The 16,772-nt window shown below is 38.3% G+C and overlaps 1 protein-coding gene across 7 annotated transcripts; it reads left to right on the forward strand.

Moving 5' to 3' along the window:
• The first annotated feature begins 1,022 nt into the window (after nt 1–1,022).
• LOC146519614 (uncharacterized) lies at nt 1,023–13,393 on the forward strand. Of its 7 annotated transcripts, none has more exons than XM_085156461.1 (12): nt 1,023–1,299; nt 6,081–6,282; nt 6,413–6,445; nt 6,544–6,662; nt 8,412–8,514; nt 8,678–8,710; nt 9,059–9,091; nt 9,191–9,424; nt 10,554–10,657; nt 11,749–11,914; nt 12,011–12,066; nt 12,861–13,393. In XM_085156461.1, the coding sequence occupies exons 1-11, from the start codon at nt 1,286–1,288 to the stop codon at nt 12,053–12,055; spliced, it is 1,086 nt and encodes a 361-aa protein (XP_085012587.1). In that variant the 5' UTR covers nt 1,023–1,285; the 3' UTR covers nt 12,056–12,066; nt 12,861–13,393. The 7 variants fall into 7 exon arrangements, with proteins under 7 accessions (XP_085012587.1, XP_085012591.1, XP_085012589.1 ...); XM_085156465.1 differs by lacking the exon at nt 1,023–1,299 and adding an exon at nt 3,353–4,684; XM_085156463.1 differs by lacking the exon at nt 1,023–1,299 and adding an exon at nt 3,356–4,664.
• Nucleotides 13,394–16,772: the final 3,379 nt, after the last annotated feature.

Here is a 16,772-nt window from a genome sequence, read left to right on the forward strand (position 1 = left end):
ATGTGGACCAGAAGCCACAATTGTAGCAATCCCCGCTCTGTGGGGTCATGATTATTATCATGACCCCACAGAGCGGGACATTCACTTTAGCCGAAAAGCATTGCGATGGCCCAGCAAGCTGCAGGAACAACACTGGCCACTGTGGCAAGACCTAAACCTATTTTAAGTAGGCGTTTGGCACCATGACACCACGAACCATGGGTCTCAGCCTCCTCAGGTTCAGGAGCATTGCTAATTATTATACGCCGTGCTTCTTCCGCTAGGCGCTGATGATTTTCCACAGATTTCCTGAGTTCTGCGTTTTCTTTTATAATATTTTCGTACCCTCTTCTGAGTTCTGCGTTTTCTTCCCCGAGTTCTGCGGTTTTTCTTTTTATATATTCGTACCTTGTTGTGAGTTCTGTGTTTTCTTCCCACATTTCTTTTATCTCTTCCCCGTGAGCTCTCCCACTTTCTTCATACTCTTCTCTGATTTGATTTCTCTCCCTTCTAACGTCAGACAGCTCAGCAGATATCCTACAGCAGAACTCAGTACGTAGCTGTACTACTTTATTAAGCTGAGACGCTCTCATACTAGCAGCCTGAAGCCGCTGCTTGAGTGATCCCGATCCACTATCGCTTCCAGAAGGTAAGATATTTAATGATGCCGGTGGCATTTTTTAAAGGTTTAAAGAACGGTGTCACGGGTTAAATACGTATTAGCTTTGTCTAAAACAACGATCTGTTTCTGAAAATGCTCCAATGTAAACTGTTAAAGGAGCTCCCTATTTAAGGACTAGCAGAGAACGTGACGTCGACCGTGACGTCAGAATGGTCCTTTGTGAAGATCAAAGGATCAAAGAGCGAGGGGGCGTTCCCAGATGGCCGAGTAAGTACACGCTTACTCCCCAGCAGGCACGTGCAGAGGGGGGGGGGGGGGGGGGGGGGGCTAGAGGGGCTTGAGCACCCGCCCCTTTCCTGATGGGTGCCCAAAGTGCCCTTTTGTTGAGGCAACGTTTTAAAAATAATAATAATTTTTTTTATGTGTGTGTGCGTGCGGAGTCCTGTCTGTGCCCCTAAACAATAATATTTAACTATTAATCACAGTTTTGCTAAATAAAAGGATCTGGCTTGCATCAGTCACATGATCACATTTAACCAATGATCGCCCTTGACGGCAGAACGCGCTGGTTACGAGCCGGGAACGAGCTCACAAAGAGCACGCGCATTTTTAGCGGTCCGGAGCTGTAGGAGAAACAAGTTAACTCAGAGACACAGACTTACTATATTTCTTCCATACAGACTGATGCGACAAAACCAGTAAGTAGGTGTACAGCGTACACTGTAGTGTATAGCACACAGGAGTATTAGCTTATTACGTACACGTTGGTAAGTTGTCTTGTGGCAACTGACGAACTGAAACAAACGAGCGTGCTGTGTGTGCAACAGCGCGACAAACATTACCTGTCCTTTTATTAACTGCACAAGTAGTGCTGGTCATAGCTGCTGGCTACCTGTGTAAGGCTGTCATGGGTCTGTAGCTCTGTCACCGTTTTAAGGAACATATTTAGTTTTAAAGTAAGTTTCCGGGCTTTTCCTGCCTTTCTGGTGGGATTATATTTCACTAAAAAACGATCTAATATGCATGTCCACATAATTATGCATTATTATAATATTTTAAAAAACACACGCTGTATTTTAAAGAACATACATTAAGAAGTAGATTATATTAGATCTATATTTTAAATAAGACAAAATTTGGATTTTACAGCAGTAAAATTATTGTATCTTCACAGTTTAAAAATGTAATAAGCTTTGCCCCTGCACAGAGTGGATAGTGAAACAAATGGAATCATCATAAATACATTAATTCATATTTATTACTTCCCCCTCCTCATTGCGTTATTATTGTAGCTCTAGTAATAAATAATAATGTAAGGATTCTGGATCAGCACCGTGATGCCCATAGTATATACAGTATTCTGAAGAAGGTCTAAAATGTCACTGTGTGTTCGTGCATGTGTTTGTTTTATGTATATGGATTTTTTTTTAAATTATTACTCATGATATAACATTGTCCAGACATGCCTGGTAAGGACATGAGGAGGAAACAGTAGGAGCTGTGTGAGGCTACTAAAGGCAGAGCTATAACATTTTTCTGTCATCATTTTATTATAGATTAAGTGCAAGAGTTGTTAGGTGTGGATAATTAGATTATAGTTTATTGCAATAGCAAGTTGTGCCTTGTTCTCAGATAGACAGCAAGTGGAGAGTGATATATGAAATGATGGGATGGATGGAAGAAGAGAAGCAAAGAGTGATTCACAGGCACAGCCTACATTATTTCTCACAGTTTTTTGTTGCCTTATGGTTCCAAGCACTGTCACCAATCTTTGCATTTTGTTATTATCTCACTTGTTTAATCAGCTACCATCTCTCCTATGGACTTTTTACTGTCTACAGTCTCAGATCAACACAGCCCTGCCCTTCCCATATTAGATTCTTGATGAATGTGTGTTGTTGTTATTCAGCCTGGTTTAATGTGCCCCTTTTTAACTTTGAGCACCCGCCCCTTTAAACCTCTCTGCACGGCCCTGCTCCCCAGCTTAGCAAATGTAACGCTATAATACTGTAGGAACACTGTGTCAACTCAGACCTCAGAAGCTTTTTTCGGTATTTAAGCGAGAAAAGGACTGATTTTGATCAATAAAGCGACAAAATGTCACCGCGTGACAATAAAAGACCTAGCTTCTAGTTTATAATAACAAAGGTAGCATGTTTTGGCACATAATTTTTCCCATCAGAATTATGCTTCTTGCTCTTATTAACAAAGTGTTGCATCTTCAAAAAGTAACAATGAAATAACTGAGACTTCCAATGGCGTATTGTTGCAACTGGTTTACTGAACCTTTCTTTCAGGGCATGTACAGAACATGAGCATACATTTTCTACTGCCTCCTACGGGACACACTCTTCTTCTGCTTCCTTACAACATTAATGTAACATAGAACCACTACTGCCTCTCCTGGCATTACCATTGTAACAACACACTCATTCTGTTTCTTTCAGATGAATAACAGGAACTTAGGATGTATGTATCTATGAATAATAACTATTATGCATACTCATATATTTATATAACCACACAATATTTCTCGTGTATATATATATATATATATATATATATATATATTTTTTTTTTTTTTTTTCCTGCGATACCACACAAAGGTAGCATGTTTTGGCACGTAATTCTTCCCGTCAGAATTATGCTTCTAGTTTATAATAACAACAGTAGCATGGTTTGGCACTTGTTTGCAGAAGCAGTCTGCATGCCAAGGTGCTTAAATAAAATAAATAAAATAAAATAAAATGAAATAAGACATTCAGACAGATATTCTCCTGTTGCATTAGTTTGTGCATGCACAGAGTGACGGCGCTGTGCGCGCTGCCCTCAGCTGGTGGATGGTGGAGTTAAAGCTGTGGCTGTCTGATGCTGCTCTGAGCTCACAGTTGTCGTTGTGCAGTGCAGTTTTTCTCCCCACTGTGTGCAGCCAACCGCAAGAAATGGTGAGTGATGATATATCATTTACCTGCAGTAACCATTCTGGTTCAAGGAAATCGCGTATTGATTTCTGGTTAATATCAAGTAGTCTATCAAAGGACAGTGTCACGGTCAATATCCTTGCAACTCCACTTACGGGCCATAGAGCAATATATATATATTAACCTGCAACTCTTTCCAACTATTGCAATTAATAGATCCTCATATTGGAAATTAAATAGTTCGCTTTTGAGCCATACAATTGTGAAATCTGAAATCACACGACTGTTAAAACATTTTATACACAAGGCTAATATTGAGAATTCCTATGGCATAAACTGGGAAATTTGAGACGAGTAAAATGTTAAGACAGTATGGGGCAAAAATAGCTAAGTCAAGGGCAGCAGAAGAAGAAAATCTAATTGTTCAAATTTCCGCAATATATCAACTCCCACCAGACGAGGTCTTGGAGGAGGATAGATTACATCTTAGGTCCTTTCAATCTAAACTGGATGAGCTTTACCGCCAGAAAGCTGAAGGAGCTTTTGTTCGTTCAAGAAAAAGATGGATAGAGGAGGGAGAGCAGAATTTTGCTTATTTTTTCCGCATAGAAAAAAGTAGATCTAAAGCCAATACTATTCATAAATTGAATATAAATGGTACGGTCAGTGATGATGCAAAAATGATCTCTCAATCTTGTTGTAATTTCTACTCAAAGTTGTATGAATCCAATTATAACGCAAAGGTCGCTACCCAATTTATTGACTCTGAAAATAATGTTGAAATGATTAAAAGTGCTGATAGGCTTTTTTGTGACAGTCCAATTACTGAAAAAGAGATATTGACATCTATTGAATTTCTTAAAAACAACAAATCTCCAGGCACAGATGGGCTGGTGGCTGAATTCTATAAATCATTTTCTTCTCATCTTGGGAAGGAAGGAAGCATAAATGCGACCTTTATTTTGAAATGTCCTTCCGGATGTTGAAGTGTCCAAATTGTTGTTAGCTGGAGACGTTTCTCATACAACTTTAGCGTTAGCAACAACAAAATCGGTTTTTGTGGTCCCAACTTGACCGAAATTTGACCATAAATGGGGAGATATACGTGTGCCTACAACTGCGACACCTCGAGCGATCCAGACGTAAAGTTTTCGATAATAGCGCTGCTTTTTGGTTAAACTAAACCAACAGACAGCTAGAAGCACGTTTGTAAAGTAACAGTGGCTTACAGAAGTAGGCTTGTATCAGTGTTAAGACTCAAATTTTCCACCTTTTCTCAACATTTTAAGCCCACATAATTAGATCTTTTTCTGTATACATGGGAGTGCAGTTCGGAGTGCACCTGGAAAAGTTACCGAGATGTGTACACAAGCTCACTAAGCAAAAAGTGCATAAACAAAGAAAGTTTATCACTGTACATTTTGCTGCGGCATTATTTTTTTATGCAGTTGCAATAGAGGGGTTTTATTCACACTAAATTCTAAGTCAAATCATTTGAGAACCACTTGTGAGCTGTAGGAGTGACTTAAGGTGCTGGTGGGATTGTATCAGGGATCAGCTCTGAGGTGCTTATTTCACCAACAAACATAATAGTCCATAGTATTCATGGACTGTGATGCAGGGAACATTGTGACCTATACTGACAGTAAGGAACAGGTGTGAACTGTGGACATCGGAGAGAAGAGAAATGAGAGGGATACAGGTGTGACACTGCAAGAAGTAGAGGTAGTGAAGATAGATGAGTTTACATACCATTCAAAACAATAGACAGTGCATAAGAGAGGTGAAGAAGAGAGTGCAGGCAGAGTGGAGTGGGTGGAGACGAGTGTGGGTGATTTTGTTTTGACAGGATAGCAGGAAGGGTAAAGGGGAAGGTTTACAAGATGCTAGTGAGACCTGTTATCATTTATGGTTTGAAAATGGTGGCACTAACAAAAAGACAGGAGGCACAGTTTGAGATGTTAAGATTGTTATTGTGAATGACCAGGATGGACAGGATTAGAAATGAGTATGTCAGAGGGACAGCTCAGGTTGAGTGTTGGGAGACAAAGTTAGAGAGCTGCATTTTTAGGTGGTTTGGACATATGCAGAGGAGGGACAGTGGATATATTGGACAAACGATGCTTAACATGGAGCTGTGGATTTGGTAAAGGAGAACATACAGAGGGTTGCTGTGACAGAGGAGGATGCTAAGCATAGGTTGAGATTGAGGCAGATGAACTGCTGTGGCGACCCCTAAAGGCAGCAACGGAAAAAAGAAGAAGAAAAAAGACCACTTAAGATCCTCTAAATTACATCTATGAGACAAAAATACTCCAGATTAAGACCTTTAACAGTAAATTATGCTCTTATTATTATGTTTTTCTGTTGTTTAAGTTGAATTATCTAGCTTACATTCAGTATATCACGCTGGAAATACTGAGTGTTATATTACATATAGCATATCATAATCAGTTTTAACAGAGTTAGTCAACAGGTATAATTTACTGAACTCTACACGATTTTTAGTGAGTTACTTTTCACACAGGGGAAAAAATGTTTTCTGTGTGTGCATGCAGGTTTCCCCTGTACAACCCCCGAAAACTTAAAAAATGGGTACTGAACATGAAGTGGAAGGACTGGACGCCGACTCGCTTTTCTGTTCTGTGCATCAATCACTTTGAGGAGCAGTACATTGACAAAACGGGCAAAAGTGTGACACTTCGGGAAGATGCGGTTCCCACCATATTTACACCGACTGACAACACACAGAAAAAGAAGGTTTGTGTGTATCATAGATAATTGTTGGCATCATTTAGAAATAAAACATTTGTGAAATATTTTAAGCTGCATAATGAAACTCCTCTGGCTTTTTAAAAATAAAGGTGTTGTTACTGTCTCCTTGATGCAGGCTGCCATTAACCCGAGACGTAAACGACACAAGGTGAGCTGACCCAGACGGTTAACTTTTTATTGTTTAACGTTTAATGTTATTCATTTTTCTAAATGCATTACGTGTTGTTTCTTTTATTGTGAAAGCAGCAACCTGGTGCTAAAAGCTCAGAGAAGGATTTGGCTGCATCTGCAACATCAGATCTCCCTGCAACAGACGACAGCGTCCGGGCCAAAGAACCCAGCCAGACAGAACAAGAGACATCTGGGTATGTAACTACACACAAGGAGACGTTCTACTGTCCTGGTCCTCTTTTCTTAAATCAATAATAAGCAGTAATGCTTCAGTATGCACAGTACGGATGCCCTTCATGAGGGATTTGTGTCTCTTCCTTGGTATCTTTCACTTTTTAGGCAAATGTGTGAACAGCTACACTATGGAGCCAGTTTCTTTAATCATTAATTATACCTCTAATAAGTCAGTGTTGACAGTTTGAAGACTGCCATTAGCTTCTCGTGCATATTTGCTTGTTAATTATTAATAATACGTTTATTTGTAAAGCGCATATTTACAAAGTGCTTAACCGTTTGAATAAAACCACACATTAAGGATAAGTGTACATAATCAAACATGCAGTTAGTCTTACATTCATTCCTGCATACACACATTCAAAGAACCAAGGGCCAAAAACAACAGTCAAACAATTAAAGAAAAGCTGAGTTATGAAGCGTCACTGAAAACCAACCATAAATTCAACCAACCTGATAAGCTGAGGAAGGTTTAGCAGTGGCAACTTCAAAAGCATTATTACCTCTGGTTTTAAAGTAAAAGCGTAAAATAGTTAAAAGACCTTTTCAGACCCAGATGACCCTCTTCAGTCTCAGCAGATCTGCTGTATAGGTAGGAGCCAAGCCATGTAGGGCTTTATATGTTATTAATAACATTTTAAAATGAAGAAAGGTTTAATTTTTGCAGTGTTTGTTCAATAAAGGAAACAAGGCTGGATGAGCTTAGAGATCAAAATTTAGATTGTGGTAAATAATATTAGCAGCTTTAAAGTTTTCCTTCCATATTATTCTCTAAAACCAACTTCCTCCTCCTGTTCTCATCGCTCCTTAATTCACTGAATCTGCAACTTTTTTGTTATATATTTGCTGAGCTTTTAACATTCACACATGCTCCATAATGAGCTTATGAGAAATAGTTTCTAGGTGTCACAGATTGATTCAATTATATTCCACTGTATATGTATAGTGACCGTGAAAGATTTGTTTTGTGCTCAGTGAGGGACATTTAAGATTTGTTAGAAGTTTTAGAAGAAAAGCAAAAGATTAAAAAGGACAAAAGGACTAAACATGTTACTTCTGACTAGTCAGTTTCTCTCAGAGGTATAAAAAACAATCTGGTTCGTCAGCTGCTACCTGCTGAAAGATTGTGGCTCATAAATGTCTTTATAGAAGCAGTTAGCATTATACAAACGCCTCAGATTTTAAATTGATATATATTTAATGCACAAGCCTAAAAACCACAGTAACCTTGCAAAAAGGTTGTTTTGGATGGTACAGTTTGCAGGTTTACAGTGAAGATTGTGTGCTTACAGGTATAACACAATGTCAAACCTAAGTTTTTTTCTTTTAAAAGCTGATAAAAGCATGTAAGATGACATTTTCCTGCTGTACACGCATTTAAAAACAAATTTACAGTCATGGTGGTTTGCTGTATTGGTCCATTGGAGATCTGCCCACTGGTTAGGTCACTAAACCAGTTTTCAGACCTAACCAAAGGTTTCCTTGGGACTTGTTGTGTTGGCAAAGATGACTTTCTGGTCGATCACAGGTTTTCTCTTGGAAAAAGATAAAGATAAAATCAAATCAAACACCAGAGAGGTTTCTTTGGTGCTTCTCCTTCATAAATCAAAAAAATTTCCTGTTCTTTTATTTATTTTGTTAATAATTTCTGTACAGATATATATTATTGTTTCCTTAATGTTTTAACTTTTTTCTGTTTTAATGATTAGAGATCCCAAACCGTCAGAGAAATGGAGGATTATAATTGATGAAGCGCTGATGAAGATCGATTCATTTCCACACTTTTTTCATGGAGATTACTGTGTACCACAGGTAAATGGAATTGTATTTTATACATACTGATCACTGGGATAACTTAAGAGTTTATGTTTAGCTAATCTTATGGCATTTACGGCATATCCAATATGTTTTATCTTGTTGTTTATCTTCATTAGTGCGAGTTAATCTATGTGTGTGTTTCCACCTGCATCGACAGAGTATCCACTGGGCTCCAGATAATAATTTCAGTGTAAGTAGAATATTTTCAGTCTACTAGGGGTGTAATAAATCTCTGAAACTGGATGAACGGATGAACACTAAAACCACAACCCTGATCACTTGATTGGATCATAAACAAAAAATAAACTTTTATTCTCATATATTTCCAGTTCACCCACTACTGGGACATTTTTAACAGAATTCACCAGACTAGCTTTAACCAAGGGCTCCACACGGGTATCAGGACACCGAGTGTTGGGCACAATTGTGTCACAGTTTCCTGTCTCTGCTGCAGAATTCTTACACCCTTTAATCTGTAAACGTTTGTCTTTTATATCGAGAAGCACTTAATTCACCTCCTCTTTTGTCGTTTTTACAGCCTGAGGATAAAGACAATGAAAACATTATAGAGGTACGTCTGTTGTACGATTACCTGCAGGTGTTACTCCAAATCCAAACCAGGGTTTTGGGTGGTTTTGTCCCTCTGCCTGATGCATTGTCCTGACTGCAGGTGAAGGAGCCATGGGAGTGGCTTGCTCTGGATGTCCGAGGACCGCTGCCTCAAACAGTAAACGGACACAAATACATTTTAACAGTGACCGACTTCTACTCCAAATGGGTGGAAGCTGTGCCGATGACAGCGTGCCTCCCTTCAGATGTGGCAAAGAACGTCGTGGACATCATTGCGCACTTTGGATATCCACTGAGAATCCTCTCCAGACTGCCTCTTGACATAGTCCACAAAGTGAGCGCGCACCCTTGATTAATCTGCCTGGACTGTTTTGCAAAACCTGATTTCATATCAACATCAAAAATGTAGTTGAAGTTTAGAAACTTGCATTTTTTAAAGTGCCTTATAAATCTGACTTGGAATTAGTGCCTGAAAACCAAACCCAAGGCAGTTAAACCCATGTGTAGTTATTATAGTGACATGCTTTTAATTTAGAAGAGCATATTTAACCTTCACAAGACCAACTCGGCAATCATATAATGCATAAAGAGAAGCTAATATACTCCTTATTTTCTTTCACACATACTGTTGTGGTTTGTTCGTACCAAATGGGTAACAGTTTTGTCTTGTGGTACTTGCATGAATACAGTTGTGTTTGAAAACCATGAGTTTTCTCTGCAAAACACACGTACAACTGATGGCTAGAATCGAGTTCCACAACGTATTTTCACAACTTATCACAGAGTCCTGCGATGTCTCCAAACTTTGCCCCCTTTTTTCCTGTCTCTAATAGTCAGATTGAAGCCTTGGGCTGTTTGCGTCACGAACTGCATCTGGCATAAAAATCTGTGAAATCAAGCATGTGCAGCCTGAGAACAATTGTCTAGTCTTGCTTTGTATGATGTCAGTGAGACCAGATGGCTCAGAAATTCCACCTTCCTCCGGTAAAAAGCTCCTGTTTACAAGTGGCTGCCAGTCAGGAGACTGTTGGCTTAAAGGGAGCAGAAGGAAGGTAAACTGGCTTGTTTTAGACCGTGGATGAACTTAAGGGCTGCACTGAGGCCCAAGGCAAGATGAAAAACATTATCTGAACTGTTAACAATTTGAAACTACAGGTTGTTTTCCAGTATAAAAAATATGGTGCTGAGAATGAAACTTTATCTATTCTGTGAGATGTTATGATAATTAAATGCTAATGAAATAATATTGGTTTTGTTTTTGTTAAATTAAACATATACTCTGAATTGTCCAGTATAACATGTTATACTGGAAATGAATTACCACCAGCTGAAAAAGCCCTTTGTGTCTTCCAGCTCATAATATAATGCATGATACTTTTTTTGTTATAAACTAATGTTATAGTGCGTCCTCGTTGTCCAGTTTCACACAACTGTATACTGTGTGACTGTCTTCCTGATGACAGATCAACCGAGAACTGAAAGATCAGCTGAAGGTTGCTGTTGCTCTTGTGGTCTATCATCAGCAGACGGGCATCGCAGATATGATCACACCACAGCTGATAGACAGGTCTGTAAAAAGCCAGGGTGTGTTAATATTTGTTTTTTGTGACATTTTATAGTCTTGTTATACCTTTATACCTGTAGTTTTGTTTCCTTTGGTCCTTTTCCAGATTTTATTAATTTTACCAAAATACACTTTGTCATTTGGATGACCTACAAAGTTCATTCTCTTGTTGTTGCAGGTGAAAACCTGTAGCTTTTAACACAGGATAAAAACACTTAGGTTATTAATAATATCACGAATGTTAAAGTCTCTGAAGTTTCCTGTTACCATATTGGTTTTGCAGTGAATGGTTTTAGATGCCTTCGTGCCTTTAGGGCAGTTATAACTGTGCATGCACCAATAAATCAGGCAAACATCAGTATCTGTTTGTTAAGTGGTGATGTAACAGGATTATTCATAGTGAGTCATTCAAACCACACAGGAACATGTTTTAATGCATTGTGTTGTTGATGGATCATCTCTGAGATATAGTCCGTTTTCATCATCTTCTTCCTACCAGATGATAGTGGGAGACCCTCAACATGAACTTTTATTGAGAATAGTTTTATCCAGATCTGTGCTGATGTGTTTCTATCAGCTCGACCATAACTAGCCACCTGGTAGTAAAGCATATGTCAAGTATCCCAAAGCTGCTGTTATTTTTTCCATCTACCTTAACATCGAAAGTTATAGCCGAACTCTACTTTTTTCTTTTTGTCAAAAAACATACTAAAGTGAGAATTTTGTCAACTTCAGATGGAAATGAGCTCTTCTTTACTTTTGGATGTCTGGACATGAAACTTTATTGAAACAGTGGTCGCGCTCATTTTATTGGAGCTGAAAGAGTCTGGACAATTTTCAACTCTCTGTGGATTCTCAGTACTTGTTTTGTTGGGAGCTAAAGGAATATTTGAACAACAATTTCCTACTGATGATGTAGTTGTCTTTTATAATAGTATTTATGTTTTTTTCTCAATGAGATAAAAGGGAATAAATAAGACCAAAAATATGAAATATCTGGCACCTATGGACCAAACTGTTATTACAACGCATAATACCTGGATGTTCTGTCGTCATAGTAACATCTCAGTGCTGTAATGTTCCTAATCAAACAGGATGGTGAACGATCTAATAGAGGAGCATGCAGCTGACTGGGATGTTTACCTGCCTGCCAAAGTGTTCAGTCTGTGCTTCAAAGAGCATTCAGAGACCAAGGAGAGGCCTTTCTCAGTGCTCTGCTGTAAGGGACTAGAGCCTGTTCAATTCCCCAGAGAACTGGATGTAAGTGTAGGTTTTAAAAATTTGAGTTCTAATAAATCTTTAATAAACCTTACAGGTAAAGTAAAATGACTTTCTGTTTAATCCATTTTTTCACAGTTTCCACTTTCCAAGATCCGAGAGAGTGCCTTTGTGGTTAGATAGAAGTTTACTCGGTGAGTTTTATGTGGAGTTGTGCACCACACGGTAATATAATATTCTGTATTTTACAGTTGTTTTTTTTTTGTGATCAACATTTTATTGATTTAAAATGGGGTTTTGGGGGGGGGGGGGGGTACAGACAAATACAGCACAACTGTAAACTGCAGTAGCAAAGCAAACATTGGTCACAGGGCATAGGGACAGCAAAGAAAAAACACAAAGTTAAAACCAATTATTGCCTCTTCCAGGAGATAACTCTGGATGAGAAGATTTCCCAAGCTTCAACAGTCGCAGGTCGAGCTTTATTTAATTTTCTGTGGTATGTTCAAAACCAATAACACGGATAAGACATCGTCTCCAGAATGATTCCATACAAATGTCAGGACTGAACCATTGCTTTGTAATAGTCTTCTTTGCGGATGTGAATCCAGCCAACAACATTTTGCATTGTATTTGTTTCAAGGAGATCATTAAGGAGACAAAGACCAGGATTGGGAACATAAAAAACTTCCAGTACCTCAGATAACTCTGTATTTTACTGTTGTTTGGAACTGTGTGAAGCATATGGGGCATTTGTGGAATATATCACTGGGATTAGGTAATTACTATTACTATAGCAATTATTCAGGTTTATATTTTCTCTTGGTTAGATTATTGAGGTGTTCTTTTAACAAGCATCAGAAATCAGTTGAACGACTTCAAATTCAGCAGTGAGACGTCTTAAAATATTATGCCAGTTTTAGTGACACTACACTGGCTACTTGTGTTGTTTTAAACTGACTTAACAGTGATGTTCAACTTGTCTCAGTTTTATTTTCAGGTCACTTTAATTGGAAACAAACTGGAGCTGCTTTAGCAGCAAACCAGGGAAGAAGAACGTGTTCAGTCCTGGAGGTATTCGTTCTGGTGGAAACCCTGATGAGTGGACCGGGATGTTCTAGTACTGAGCTCTGTGGAGAGGATTTGTTGATGAAGCTGTGCATTTCAACAGCATTTTCCACTTTGTCTGTGATACACTGAGATGCTCCACCTATTTTTCATTCGCAAGTATTTTTCGATGTAGTATTTTAATTCAGTTTTTTGCTGTAGCACTGCAGCAAAATGTCTTGCTTAAAATATATAGCAGCGTGTCTGCAGTGTTGAGACTGGAACAAGGTAAATGTAGGTTAGGAAGGCAAGACAGTTTTCTGAGCCATAGGAGACTGATCAGTATAGCATTATTATTTTTATGACTTCAAGCAGTTCAGCCACCTCCACTGGTTTAGGCTGCTGATCGTTGATGTTTTCTGTTTGTAAAAAGGTAAAAGATGCCAATAAACTTTATTTAAATATAATTTTTAATCACTAGTGAATAGTTTTTGTTTATTGACTATCCATGTTATTCTTATCCAATCTGGGGGTTCTTGAGGCCAACTCAGCTACCTTAAGGTGAGAGAGGGGTACATCCTGGTTGCCAGCCTATCACATGATAACACAGAGAGACGGACAACCATTCATACTTACAATCTCACCTACAGCCAATTTAGACTCGCCAGTTACCCGATGCCTATCTTCAGACTGTTGGAGTAAGAGGACCCAGACTGGAAAAAAACAAAGTTAATAAACACTTCTTTTTTTTTTTTTGTACAATAATCTCACAAACAGCTGATTTACAAGTCTTCCAAGAATCAGTTGACGAGCCTACAACTCACTTCTGCTATTCTTATTTTACAGTAAAGAGAAGTGTGTGTTTTTCTGTCACACATTTTTAGACACTGCTGACTCCTCAGGGTCAAGACAGAAAACCAAACCTCAGCTGTTGTCAGGTCAGTCATCCCACTCATCTCTGAGGGAAGGAAGGCGTGATGAAACGGTTTAAAAGGTGTCGATGTTACAAAACTTTACTTGTGTTGAATCCAAAAGGAGGAAGCTTCTTGCGAGATCTGAAAAAATCTGAAAAAAAAATTAAGATTTCCTTGACCTACCCCAGATCTCAACAAAATAGATGAGTTCATTTATAAATATCCAGAATAATTATAAATATTTTATAGATAAACACACACACAATCTTTGCACTTATAAAATTAATTTTGTATTTGAACACAATTCCCACCTGCTAAAAACAGTGTTTTTAACTCTAGTCACTGCTAAAACTATCAGCTGTAAAATCATCTGCTAATCTGTCTGCTAACCATGGATGGCAGGGGTATCAAACTCAAGGCCCAGGGACCAAAATCTGGCCAGCAATGACTCCAACCCGGCCCACAGGTTAGCTTTGAACAATATTCAAGCAGGGCACTCATTTTAAGCTTTTCACCGTGCTTTTATAAGATTTACAACTTTTCATACTGATAAGGGCCTCACCCATTCATACTACACCAAAGTAATTAAGTAACAGATAAACCGTTAAATGACAGAAAAGTTCCTGTTTCGCCCCGCTTACTATGGAAATTTCTGCTTTTTTGTGAATTAACAAAAGCATTGTTTTATTTTAAATTGTAATTTTCCACATTTATTTAAACCCAGAGTTTCAGTATTAATGCTCACGTGTTGACTTTTGCAAAACAAAACGTCTCAGTATGTGGGAAAAACGTGGCGCAATCCTTCATAAAACGGGAGCTCCGATTAACTCTGATAATTATGGCACTGCGCATGCATACTCTCCTGCACGCAACAGGCTTTGGGGTTGACGTAACGCCGCAATGCATTGTGGGAGCGCAGCACCATATTGGCAGGCCACGAATCAAAACAAAGGGTCTTTCTCAATATGCGTAGGGGAGACCGGGGATAGTTGTAACGTGGGTCAGTTGTAACACTTCCAATTTCTCCAATCAGGGCTAAGTTTCAAATGATATGATTCATCTTGTACATGTCCAATTCAGTTCTGCTAACACATGTAAAAAATCAGCATAATTTGTCAAACACAGACAATTTAACATGAAAAAAAGTAATTTGTATGCCAAAAAGCAAGTTTTTCTACTTTATTTCAATTTCTAATAGCATTATCTGCTTTGCAGTTAAACTCATCAAACTTAAATTGTTTTATTTGTATGCCTATGGGGATATATTCTGTGTAGGTCTTTAGTGCTAATGTTTTAGCCGTTGGCTGTAATGTTAGCTAGTTCATGGCTATAGGAGTCTGGGTCAGTTGTAACAGCAACAGTCTGGGTTAGTTGTAACAATAATGCAGATGTTACAACTTACCACACTATTACTTTAACTTATATTAAACAAGTTGGGGCAATGATATCAGCAGAGAGGTTTACTGGTCACCTTTGTATATGTGGTTAATGCCATTGGCAACACAATTCCTCCAGTGTTTGTGTTCCCACACATACATTATGCAGACCACTATGTCAGAGATGGACCAGTAGGAAGTACTGGTAGTGGAAATAAATCAGGATGGGTGCAAGAAACAGATTTCCTCATCTTTCTGAAGCACTTTGCAAACCACACCAAGGTAAGCCATGAAAAAAAGTAATGGAATTGTGATGCTGGTGAACAACTACATTTTTTCAGCTTCAATGTTATGTTCAAAAGTTGGTGCAAGAGTTGTAGGTTATAATGCCCACTGAGCCAATGAGGCCAAACTCAAGGAAGACCAACCAAAATTAATGAAATATTCAGTTGCAGAAAATTCCATAATTTCTCTTTTTTGGGGGGTTGACATATGTTCAAAAGCTAGATTTCTGCATTCTGTCACACACACACGTAGCTACATAAATGGCTCTAAGTGCATTCATGTGTTGTATAAAAAAGATTACATGGTAATGTTTTGTTAGTACCCTTATTTCATTGTGTTACATTTCACCCCAGGATATGTTACAACTAACCCAGACTATGGGGTTAATTGTAACATTTCACTCTTTGTGTTTGAGACCATACCATGCAATGGGTAATTGTGCTGCAGAGAAAATAGCTGCACCATTTAATAGCAGAGACATGTAAATACTTTGCATTACATTTTGAATCCACTACCTTAAAAGAGCTCCAAGCTACAAACAGAAATGTCAAAAATGTTACAACTATCCCCGGTCTCCCCTACTTGTGCTACTTGGTACGATAAGGGCATCTGGTCAGTGATGCATTTGTTAAATGATAGAGGTAAAATTTTATTAGAAGATTTCACCACCAATTATAATCTGCAAATGTACAGCATATAATCTTTTTCAAAACCCTGACTATAGATCCCCTGACCTCCCTGAACTCTTGGTAAATGGGCATAACATTACAGCTAACAGTCTAAAAAAAACTCCCAAATTAGGGAATTATTTACTAATGTTTTTTTCCCTTATAGATCCAATCCAAATTCCATCTCACATCTGTTCTCCGGTGATCAAAAGAAAGAGATCAGAAAAAATTACCTAAAACTTCCCATTCCTCCCAAAGCTAAGGAGGTCCACTACAAAATCCTTTCTGGTATTTACCCTTCCAAAGAATTTCTCAGACGTCGCTTTGCTATTGATAATAATTCTTGCTCTTTTTGTGATGGGGATATTGAATCAACAGAACATTTATTTTATGATTGTATATTCTGTAAAGCCCTGTGGAACGATGTGCACTACTGGCTCTTTCCAAAGATTCCAAACTTACTTGAATTTTCTAAAAATGATATTATTTTTGGTTCTCTAAGAAAAGAAAAGAAGCTTGAAAATGTTTTAAATGTAATAATTATTATGGGGAAATTCTTCATTCACAAATGTTGTTTTCTGAAAACAAAGCCGTCCTTTTTTACTTTTCA

Source organism: Neolamprologus multifasciatus, chromosome 4, assembly GCF_963576455.1.
Source record: "Neolamprologus multifasciatus chromosome 4, fNeoMul1.2, whole genome shotgun sequence".
Classification (NCBI taxonomy): Eukaryota; Metazoa; Chordata; class Actinopteri; order Cichliformes; family Cichlidae; genus Neolamprologus; species Neolamprologus multifasciatus.

Bases quoted from the DNA above. Each gene is read 5' to 3' on its own strand.
- LOC146519614 (XM_085156465.1), top strand. From the start codon at position 4,614: ATGGGGAGATATACGTGTGCCTACAACTGCGACACCTCGAGCGATCCA. The intron at 6,663-8,411 runs GTATGTAACTAC...TTTAATGATTAG, and splicing joins ACAGAACAAGAGACATCTGG to AGATCCCAAACCGTCAGAGA. The intron at 11,915-12,010 runs GTAAGTGTAGGT...ATTTTTTCACAG, and splicing joins AATTCCCCAGAGAACTGGAT to TTTCCACTTTCCAAGATCCG.